General features: G+C 38.0%; 1 protein-coding gene across 8 annotated transcripts in view; it reads right to left on the reverse strand.

Moving 5' to 3' along the window:
* LOC135223820 (mucin-2-like) overlaps nucleotides 1-12,500 on the reverse strand; it is a 503,176-nt gene that overhangs the window by 487,594 nt on the left and 3,082 nt on the right. For all 8 annotated transcript variants that reach the window (XM_064262658.1, XM_064262652.1, XM_064262653.1 and 5 more), the window contains exon 2: nucleotides 2,054-2,889. In XM_064262658.1, coding sequence (XP_064118728.1) covers nucleotides 2,054-2,665 — 612 coding nt within the window. In that variant the 5' untranslated portion in view covers nucleotides 2,666-2,889. The remainder of the gene's footprint in view (nucleotides 1-2,053; nucleotides 2,890-12,500) is intronic.

The raw sequence follows: 12,500 nt of genomic DNA on the forward strand, positions 1-12,500 counted from the left end.
AGGAGCTCTGAATTCATATAAACTCAAGTCTAAGGAGCTCTGAAAGCATATAAACTCAAGTCTAAGGAGCTCTGAATTCATATAAACTCAAGTCTAAGGAGCTCTGAATTCATATAAAATCAAGTCTAAGGAGCTCTGAATTCATATAAAATCAAGTCTAAGGAGCTCTGAAAACATATAAACTCAAGTCTAAGGAGCTCTGAAAACATATAAACTGACAACAATACTTTCTTTCATTTTACCAATATCAAACACTGTGTGGTCAGTGATTATTGCTCATAGCACAGTGCTTTTTCTTGTGATTTTAGTAAATATTTTAGCATTTCATTTGTCAGAAGCACCCTTCATATGTCAAACCACAATTCTAATTAGATTTCAATAGACTGGAAATAAAACTTTTTGTCTTTGGTCAGTATCAAACGCTATACAGCCGTTAATCACTGCTATCAACACTGTTTTTCTTGTGTTTTTGGCAATTTCTTTTCATTACATTTTCTTTGTCAGAGGTACCCGTAATATATCAAACCACAATTCTAATTAGATTTGAATAGAAAAGCTAGAAGAAAGAATACTTTTACTCATTTGGGTAACAAGTTTCATGCAATCCTTGATAATATTGCACATAACACAATGTTTTTCTTGTGTGTGTGTTTATTTTTTGGCAAATCATTTTTTATATGCACCCTTCATATGTTAATTCACAACTCTAACGAGATTTGAATATATAGACTGGACATATTAAATTTTTCTATTGCTTAACATCAAACACTGCCCAGTCAGTGATTATTGCTCATAACAATGGTTTTTTTTTGTGCTTTTTGCAATTTTTTTTAACATTTCCTTTCTCAGGGGCAATTTTCATAAACGTCAAACCATAATTCTAACGCAATCTTAATACATAAACTAAAAACAATACTACAAGGTGTCCATAAAGATCCCAGTATCATTACAAGTATTTATTGCTCAGAAACCATATAACACAGAATAATGCAGTTTTTCGTAGAACGTTCTACATTTCCTCAAGTTTACATTCAGAGCATTTCATTCTTCAAAAAAACTGCATTACTCTACATTATATGTGTTTCTGAGCAATAAATACTTGTAATGGTACTGGGACTTTATGGACAACTTTATGGTTAACAACAGACATTACTTCGACATTTTCCTCTGTATCATATTCCCTACTCAAGTAGCCCCTTCTAAAATTACTTTATGAGAGGCACCACTGACTCAAAGAAGGCAATAATATACTCTTACCGCACCGAACAGACACCACTTGTAATCGCCAGAGTTGAAATTCAGGCCAAGGAACCTAAACAATAGTTGGGTAACACAAGGACTAATTCATCTGAAAGGTGTTTAACAGTAGTGAGGTTATACTGACGTACTGACAGTGAGGTTTTTCAAACGATGTGAGTCATGGGGAGAGTGAGCTTACGAACACTTCAGATACAAAGGTAGCTATTCGTTCTGTTTCTTCTCTGTCGTATATTCGCACGCATGCACGTACTTGGTAAATACTTACAGACATACACACACACACACACACACACACACACACCACACACATATATATATATATATATATATATATATATATATATTATATATATACACACGCATGTGTGACTCAACACTTTAGCAGCTAAACAATGAATACCATAGTAACTATTCTCTTGTTTTTCCCTGGGGCCAACCCCCGCCCCCCACCCGCCCCCAATCCAAAGAAACGATTAATTTGTCAACCTTACTTACATACTACATACAAAGTGCATTTGTGCTTCAAACTCAGACGAAAGTGAGCAGAATAAAGCTGAAACTCAAAGGGAATAGCAGAAACTCCAAATCGGTAAGAATCGTGAATAAAGATTCATCGAGATATTCGATTCTACACAGCTGCAAATCATTGTCTAGTCATTGCTAAGTCATTGCCAAGTCATTGCCAAGTCACTGTCAAGTCACTTTCAGTGGGTTACTTCCGTCATCTCAACGTAAGCCCCGAAAAAAAGGACAACAAAATCAGGTGAAAGTTCTCAGAACATCGTCCACTTACCTTGACGGTACTGGCGTAGAACCTGGGCACTTGATCTCTGCTTACATTCGTGGCTGGCAGCACCTTGCTCACCTCAACTGAGAGTTCGACGTCGCTCTTGCTGCTGTCGTCGTGAGCGTCTTCAACACTTATAGGCCTAAGAGCCGCCGCTAGGGCTTCTCTCCCTCCTCTCCCGCCTACGGCAGTAGGCCTACCGTAGCTCCACCTCTTTCTCTGGTCACAGCTCTCAGTCTCCGACGAGGCGTTGTAACCGCTCAAGCTCTCGGTCTCGGAGAAAAAGGAGGAAGAAGAAGGTCCTCCTTCGTTCTCCTCTGCCGTCAGGAGTGACCTCCCTCCTCCAGGAGGGGGGCCATTAGTGTTGCTGTTGCCCTGGACAAAGGCGCCCTTCCTCGGTCTCCTGCTCAGGAAGTCCAGGGAAGAGCAGTCTGAGGAGGACGAGTCGAGGCCGTTCAGCGCCGCCTGCTTCAGGTCGCCGAAATCGATCGGCGCGTCCAGAAACAGGCTCCTCTTGCGGGCTACGATGTCCTGCGGGATCACCCTCAGGCAGACCATGGACCTCCTCCTCGAAGGAGGGTCTTTGGAGGACTCCGCTCCATCCATGGAGGAAGGCATTCGAATAGGATGATCAAATGCCGACGTTTATTTCTATAATAGTTGGCGCTTGCCACTAGGGATGATTTGGCTTGCAAAAAAAAACTTAACTTTTCATTCGTCAAACTTTACATGAAAACGTAAACAAACCTTAAATTATCAATCGAAAAGCATTTACAAATAATACATTTCACTTATAGAAGGTTTTCACATCATTTGTATATATAAAAAAATCTTTCCAAAATCTGAAAAACAAAGAAGATTCGTGAGTGATTTGGAGCGAAATTGTAAACAGAAACATCTTTGCTCTGAATTCTTCTTCTTCTTCTTATTCTTCTTGGTCATTGTCACAGACCTCTGGACACGCCATATCTGCACATGCTGGTGGCAGAGTGTTTCTTTAAAATAACGATTTCCTCGTCCCCCTCCCCCACCAACACAGCGCCCTCTCTTCCCCCTAAAAAACTGCATCAGGTCCCCTTAAAGTATAGAGTGGACATGTGGCCATGTACAACTCATAATTCTGCACGTCTGTAAATATGGTTGTAGCTCTTGTTTGAATGTGTATATATATGTGAGTGTGTGTGTGAGTGGTAAAAATGTTCTGTTACAGCAGAATTCCATCTAATAAAAGGAGCCCATAAAAACGCCAAAATATAGAAAGAAAGTACTATATTTCAGAGACTGCTGAAGAGAGGGACAGCAGTCTCTGAAATATAGTATACTTTATTTCTATATTTTGACGTTTTTATGGACTCCTTTTATTATTATTATTATTATTATATTATTATTATTATTATTATTATTATTATTATTATTATTATTATTATTATTATTATTATATATGCGTAGATACATACATATATATACATATATATATATATATATATATATATATATATATATCTATATATATATAAATATATAGATACATATATATATATATATATATATATATATATATATATATATATATATATATATATATATATATATATGCTGCTTGTTAGCTTGTTGGGCGAATGTGTGTGCACATATATATATATATATATATATATATATATATATATATATATATATATATATATATATATATATATATATATGCACACACATTCGCCCAACTAGCTAACAAGCAGCAGATAGCGCACAGTATCTCTCTATTTCGGAAGCACCGTTTCATCATATCCTGTCCTGAAAGTCCACATTTCAAAACTCAAAGAGAATTTGATCTCATTCTCTCTAAATATTCCCACTCAACTTAGCCAAGATCTGTGTTAGGTATATATATACATTTATATATGTGGTCTAGCCACCCATTCAATCTGCAAATAACTTATAAAAATTTGTTGAATAGGTAAAGAAATGAGCAAAAGGTTCAGTTCAGATTCTCTACAAATTGGAAAACTAGTATAGTACCACTAACGTGACACAGTGATTACCAAACTCTCTTGCGTATGACTGACACAGAGGCAAAAAAAGTAATTCCCCCCTTTTCCTATCTTTATTAGTCATGTATTTCATGCAAAACATCTGAGCAAGCAATACGCAATCTCAAATCCTATATTACTACAGAGGCTACTGCACTTTCTAGGGGGCCGTCAACGGTTATGAGCTAATACCTAATCTTACTGGGACCGTTTTAACGGATGTGAAAGCTGATACAGAGAGAGAGAGAGAGAGAGAGAGAGAGAGAGAGAGAGAGAGAGAGAGAAAGGTTCGGTTCTACAAGTGACAATATTCAGATTATGAGAATATAAGGCCATTCCAGTACATGCAAATGTTATTATAATATACGTATATATATGAGGTTAACTTTATTATATGAGTTGAAATCAAATTTATTTATATTAATTATTATTATTATTATTAATGAAGGATTTCACAATTAAAGTGTAAATATAATATATATATATATATATTTATATATATATATATATATATATATATATATAATATATATATATATATATACTTTTAAATCACTGTGAATTCCTTCACCATTTTAGAACTAAGTGATAGTGAGATTATATTATTATTTTATTATTATTATTATTATTATTATTTATTATTATTATATTATTATACAGATGGAAAAATGCAATCTATATACGTCACAAGACTGATAAACACTTACGAGCTAGGACCTTCAATAAAATTATTATTATTATTATTATTATTATTATTATTATATTATTATTATTATTATTATTATTATTATTATTATTATTATTATTATACAAAGGGAAAAATGCAATGAAAATACGTCACAAGACTGACATCCTAAAAACTTTTTTGAGAGCCAGAATTTTCAGTAAACTTCGAAATCTCAGGACAATTACGCAAGATCTGTGATTCTCAGAAAAACTGTCTAAAAAAAAACTGACAGAATATCCGGAAAAACTGCAAGCTACTGTGACTGTGACGTCAGAGTTGTTTTTTATGACGTAGATTTCAAAGGCCTCGAACAAAACAACATTGCGATGCGCAACCTTGACGTCGTATGGATTTTTTTTTTTTTTTTTTTTTTTTTGAAGGTCGAAACTCGAAGTAGGTCAGGTTATCTTCCGTTTCAATTTCATTGTTTGCTTATTTCCGATGTGACTCGTTTGGGACAACAATAAAGCTTTATTTTTTAGTCATTTATAGTTATTTAAGTTTCTCGGATGAGGTAGGGGGAATGATGGGAGGGTAGAGGAAACATCCACAACCACTCACTCCTGCAAACCTGTTTGTCCGCCCCGGGTGGGGTCTGGTTAGGTAATGGAGATAGCAGTTACTGTTCCAACTTGTAATAATAATATTATTAATAATATTATTATTATTAATAAATCATTTAAACTCAAGCAAGTCTAACCTGACCTCAATACCCAAAGGTGGGCCCCATTTTCAATATAAGTGGATGAAAGGCTATGCCCATTTTTATGCCCATTTTGCCCAGCTGGGCATCTATACCATTATACCTGGGCGGTGGTGGTCTCTCAGCGATCCTTCGAAATTAGCACTGAAGATTACGAGGTAAGTTAATCTTTATTTATTCTGTTTAAAGACTCTCTCTCTCTCTCTCTCTCTCTCTCTCTCTCTCTCTCTCTCTCTCTCGTCCGAAATTCTCGAAATTGTTCCATAGAAAAAATCAAATATTATGAATAATAAAAACTTATTAAAAGAAAAAAAGTTAAAACAAATGCCCGAATGAGATGTACGGAGAAAGGCGATGGGTATATATACCCTGCAGGAGCGGGGTATGGGTATGGGTATTGGTATGCATAGGTAGACGCTTCCCCCTCACCCCACCCCGCTCCCTAAACCTCCATTTACGCAGAGTGGGCGTAATAGCTCTCTCTCTCTCTCTCTCTCTCTCTCTCTCTCTCTCTCTCTCTGACCATCACAGTTTGGCCAATACGCCCAAAATGGTCTACGTGCATCTAGCATCGAATATTGTAGCTGTATTTTATTGTATTTTGTCATAATAGAGTTAAAAACACATCAAAAACTGTTTGAAGACAAATGAATTTGTCAACAAGCCAAAGAAGAAGACCTATATAGCTTTCACTCTCTGCCACTCTCTCTCTTTCACTCCTTCTACTGCTATGCAGTGGTGTTTGCTTTTTTTCTGGTTTGATTGGTATTCGACTTATTCTCTCTCTCTCTCTCTCTTCTCTCTCTCTCTCTCTCTCTCTCTCTCTCTCAGTTTAAAAGAAAGCTAGACAAAATCATTAGGACACTGAATGAATTGTAAAACCTGCCTCTCGAGATAAGTGAGCACACGATGTCTCCTCTTCGGATGGAATAACAAGTCTTTGAGACATCCTAATCCTTGTAACTCTCTCTCTCTCTCTCTCTCTCTCTCTTGCAAACGCTTCATTTTGTGACACTCTCGCTCCTTCTTCTACTGCTTTGCAGTGCTATCACTGTTTGGCTTGATTGGCATTCTCTCTCTCTCTCTCTCTCTCTCTCTCTCTCTCTCTCTCTCCTTGGAAACGTAAGCCTTAATCTAACTGCATCTCGATGCGTCTTCAAACCAAAACATGATCGTGTCAACGACGATTTGATAAAACCAAAGATACATTGCCTGAGGTCACATCTCCCTTGTAGCTTGGTTACGAAGACGAAAGAAAAAGGTTCACGACAACAAAGATCTTGAAAATTCTCCGACAGGAGAGAATTCCGTGTTATCTTTTCTTCAGCGAGGATTGATAGCACAACAGGAATATTACTTTGAGCAGTAGAACGACTCATTATCAAAGCAAGAAGACCAAATTGTCACAGCAGGGCTTCAAAATATGAACCAAACTTTTGCATGAGAGAGTTGCATCTTAAGCCAAAAGCTTTTTATGTCAGCAGCAAAGATAAACTTGAAACTGTCTTATCAACAGTAGGTATTGGATTGAATACAGAGCAGAGAGAGAGAGAGAGAGAGAGAGAGAGAGAGAGAGAGAGAGAGATCGGCACCCAAGTGATTAAAGACCAAGAAACAGTCTCATTTTTATGGGAAATCGATGAGGTCCTCCAGAAAAGGAGATAGAATCCGTTCAGTCAACACAGACAAGAACGAGCTGAGTCAATCAATTTGCCCTTTGTGATAAATTCATCTTATATAAAAAGTATGGCTGCAGTTTGACAGATTCGTAACCAAACAAATAAATAAATATATAAATGATAAAGAATGCTAAGCATCGAAAGGAGAAACCAGCGAAAAATGCAGCTTTTTTTCTGTATTTATCCCAGACGGGAAACCCACCACATCAAAACATGACCTGCGGTAACTTAACCGTTGGTAACAGGAGGTAACGATGACCTCAGAGTCATACGATATTTTTTCAGGCGTCTTTGGGATCGTGGTTAGATGCTCAATGGGTTTCCCTGATTCGTCTCGAAATGGCGCTGCGGTCGTTTGGATAAACATGCCCAGGGGGACGGAGGACTTGTCCGTAGGAGGGAAGAAGGTCTGACGAGGCCTCAAAAGTACTGTGTCAACATCTGTGGGAAGGCTGAGGGCCTGAGGAAAAGGGATGAAGGCAGGGGAGAGAGAGAGAGAGAGAGAAAAAGAGAGATGGAAGATGTTCGATAATCCGCTTTGGGGAAGTTTCTCACCTCACCTTGTATTTCTGATAAAGATATCAGCTCTGTGTACACCCTCGTACCCGGTCTTTCTGATAAAGATATCAGCTCTGTGTACACCCTCGTACCCGGTCTTTCTGATAAAGATTATCAGCTCTGTATCCACTTTCGTATACCCAGTCTTTCTGATAAAGATATCTGCACTTTCGTACCCAGTCATCAGCTCTGTATATACTTTCGTTCCCAGTCATTAGCTCTGTATAAACTTTCGTACCCAGTCATTAGCACTGTTTAAACTTTCGTACCCAGTGTTTCTGATAAAGATATCAGCTCTGTTTAAACTTTCGTACCCAGTCTTTCTGATAAAGATATCAGCTCTGTATACACTTTCATACCCAGTCATCAGCCTTGTATACACTTTCGTACCCAGTCTTTCTGATAAAGATATCAGCTCTGTATACACTTGCGTACCCAGTCAGTCTTTCTGATAAAGATATCAGCTCTGTATACACTTTCGTACCCAGTCTTTCTGATAAAGCTATCAGCTCTGTATACACTTTCATACCCAGTCATCAGCTCTGTATACACTTTCGTACCCAGCCTTTCTCATAAAGATATCAGCTCGTCATACGCTTTCGTACCCAGTCTTCTGATAAGAGGCTAGAGATATCGGCTCATGAACTTTCATACCCAGTCTTTCTCCTTCAGAATAATAATTCGTACACATTTTTTCTTTTCCCAGTATGCGTTCGTATCTCTCTAATTTCAACTTAAACGTATATGCACTTCCTGCCCAAAGTGAGAAAGAGAAAGACGTACCCATACATCCACCTTGACCTATAAACGTCTCGAATTCTTTGCGCTTTTTGGATAAGCTTGTCACCACTAAGCTTTTGGGTTCAAGAAATGTGAAGCAATTATGATGTCCGGTAGCGGGAAACGAACCTGCTTCCCGCAATCACAACGAGGTCACGTTGCCGACCTGACCAAGAGAAGGGTTAAAGTCTATTGTCTCTCGTGCACACATAAGTCTGTCGAATTCAGGTATATTCATTACAGCTAGAACAGAACCATCCTCATCATCGTAGCCAAGTGGACAATCATCGTCTTTATTGTTTTTTAGGCTGAAATACATAGAATCTACTGATCACTTTTTACCAGATAGTACATTTGTTTTTCTATACAGCGAATAATCGGTGGTGGCCTGTGTTGTTGGCACCTATAGCAGTGCCAGACGTATGATCATGGCTAACTTTAACCTTAAATGGAACAAAACAAAAAAACTACTGAGGCTAGAGGGTTGCAAGTTGGTACGTTTGATGATTGGAGGGTGGATGATCAACATACCAATTTGCAGCCCTCTAACAGGATGGTATCTAGATGAGATATTAATTCAAAATAAAATATCTCAGTTAGATACCATCCAGTTCCAATGAGGTCCTGTTTGTAATTGTATTAATGCGCAGAAGAATTGTGTAAGTGATAAAGTTAATATATATATATATATATATATATATATATATATATATATATATATATATATATATATATATACAGAGAGAGAGAGAGAGAGAGAGAGAGAGAGAGAGAGCGAAGACACGTCATCATCATATGACGGAACTGTCCTTAACAGGAGGAAGACAAACAGGAAGTTCATTACGCAATGGCCCGTTTCCATTGTGCAACTCTCATTAAGAGGAAGGAAGTGCAAATACGTTTTCTGCGTCACGTGACTTCATTCATAAAAAAAAAGGATCCCCCGCTACGTCACACAATTGTTTACGAAAAATATTTAGAATTTTAAAGCTACTGAACAAGTAAACGCATTTGAGTAGGAGTAGTAGAACAGAATGATAAAAAGATTTAGATAATATAGTTAATTTTTTTTTTTTTTTTTGTGCTCTATCACAGTCCTCTAATTCGACTGGGTGATATTTATAGTGTGGGGTTCCGGGTTGCATCCTGCCTCCCTAGGAGTCCATCACTTTCCTTACAATGTGCGCCGTTTCTAGGATCACACTCTTCTGCATGAGTCCTGGAGCTACTTCAGCCTCTAGTTTTTCCAGATTCCTTTTTAGGGATCTTGGGATCATGCCTAGTGTTCCTATGATTATGGGTACAATTTCCACTGGCATATCCCATATCCTTCTTATTTCTATTTTCAGATCTTGATACTTATCCATTTTTTCCCGCTCTTTCTCTTCAACTCTGGTGTCCCATGGTATTGCGACATCAATGAGTGATACTTTCTTCTTGATTTTGTCAATCAACGTCACGTCTGGTCTATTAGCACGTATCACCCTATCTGTTCTGATACCATAGTCCCAGAGGATCTTTGCCTGATCGTTTTCTATCACTCCTTCAGGTTGGTGCTCGTACCACTTATTACTGCAAGGTAGCTGATGTTTCTTGCACAGGCTCCAGTGGAGGGCTTTTGCCACTGAATCATGCCTCTTTTTGTACTGGTTCTGTGCAAGTGCCGGGCATTCGCTTGCTATGTGGTTTATGGTTTCATTTTTCGTATTGCACTTCCTACATATGGGAGAGATGTTATTTCCATCTATCGTTCTTTGGACATATCTGGTTCTTAGGGCCTGATCTTGTGCCGCTGTTATCATTCCTTCAGTTTCCTTCTTGAGCTCTCCCCTCAGTAGCCATTCCACGTGTCATCGCTGGTCAGTAGCCATTGCCACGTGTCATCGCTGGATTATTATTATTATTATTATTATTATTATTATTATTATTATTATTATTATTTGAAGTTGAACCCTATTCCTATGGAACAAGCCCACCAAAAGGGGACATTGACTTGAAACTCAAACTTCCAAAGAATATTAAGGCATTCATTAGAAGTAAGAGGAGCTAATGGGAAATACAGAAAGAAGGGATCTCACTTATCAAAAGAGAAAAAATATATCAATAAATTAATCAATAGATAGAAATGTGATTAAATTATTAGTAATTCATTGCATCTTCGTTCGAACTTTTGAGATATTCCAATTGCACGACATCCTCAGTGTAAGGGAGACTGTTACCCTTTTTGTAATGCCGACAGTACGCCACGTGAGAAAATGCACTGACGGACCTTCCCTCATAAGGGAATACAGTTATAAACTGTTCCCCCTTTTTTGTAATGCTTACAGTGCGCCATGTGAGAAAATGCACTGACGGACCTTCCCTCATAAGGGAATACAGTTATAAACTGTTCCCCCTTTTTTGTAATGCCTACAGCGCACCACGTGAGAAGGTGTACTGACGGCACTACCCATCTAAGAAAATACAGATTTATAAGTTGTCGCAACAATGTGAGTTAATTCAAAAAAGGTCCTCGTTTTTTCCAAGATTCCCAAAGAGTTACATCAGCGTAGTTGTGTTGCTAAAGAACAGGAAATGGAAAATCTGTTCAGGTGAAAATTTAAAATAAAAATAACTCAAGGAAACAGTCGTCATAATGAGGAAGCCTTTTTTTTAAGAAGCCCTTGACTTCCATCCGGTGTCGAATGAAGGAAAAATTAAAACAACAGAAGTAATAAGATTTGTTTTTTGGCATTTGTTGCCATTTGGGATTATCTTGGAGTGATGTTTATAGTTGAAACCGTCAGAGCCAATGTTTACTTCTACATTAGAGCGAAATATTGTTGCCAGTCGTGGTCCTGCCTTTAGGGCGGCGTCACGTGACCTCGAAATTTACGTCAACGGTTGTTCTTGCCTGTGTTTGTCGCGCGGTATTACCAAGTTTTGCAAAGAACTTCGTATGCGTATGTATGTATGTATTTAATGGTCTGGTATCAAGTTTTGCAAATAACTTCGTATGTGTATGTATGTATGTATGTATGTATGTATGTATTTAATGGTCTGGTACCAATTTTTGCAAAGAGCTTCTTATGTATGTATGTATGTATGTAGTATGTATGTATGTATGTATGTATGTATTGGTCTGGTATCCAGTTTTGCAAATAACTTCGTATGTGTATGTATGTATGTATTTAATGGTCTGGTACTAAGTTTTGCAAAGAACTTCGTATGTATGTATGCATGCATGTATGTATGAATGGTCTGGTAGCAAGTTTTGCAAAGAACTTCGTTTGTATGTATGTATGTATGTATGTATGTATGTATGTATGTATGTATGTATGTATTGAGCTGGTACCAAGTTTTGTATGTATGTATGCACGTATGTATGTCTGTAGTGGACTGAGCCGATCTCATGCTCCATGAGAAAAGCCTGTAATTGAAGATAATGCTCGTCAGGCGTTTAAGAGGCCTGGTGTTATAGTACATCTGAAGTCGACGCAGTTGTAGGTACCCAGATGTTACTAATCTGCCACCTCTGACGAAGATCCTACGCGTAATACCGCCTCCTTCACGGCGATAAAAGGATTCCCCGTTGTGAATTAAGATTCAGATGGGAAGCAACTTTGTCCCGACAGAGCTTAAAAAGGCCTTGACTTGGGGCGTATCGATATTTGTTGAGGATGGGCGAGCCGGCGATGAATATCGTATGTATCGCCGGCCCCCGCGGTCGAAATTTCGCTCACCAGCCGTCATTTTCGGGACGAAAGTCCTGTGGGAATCTTTGGTCTGTGTCCTACATTTCTATATTTCGAAAGGAATAAGTCCTAGAAGTATTATTCTACTAGGAAACGAACAAACCTAAACGCGTAGGTTATAGGGACTTATTCCACTCATCTCTCTTCAATTTCAGGACGAAAGTCCTGTAAGAATCTTGGCAACTCTCCTACGCTTCTATATTTCGAAAGGAAAGAGTTCTAGAAGTATTATTCTACAAGGAAAC

The sequence above is a fragment of the Macrobrachium nipponense genome, chromosome 10 (assembly GCF_015104395.2).
Source record: "Macrobrachium nipponense isolate FS-2020 chromosome 10, ASM1510439v2, whole genome shotgun sequence".
Taxonomy (NCBI): Eukaryota; Metazoa; Arthropoda; class Malacostraca; order Decapoda; family Palaemonidae; genus Macrobrachium; species Macrobrachium nipponense.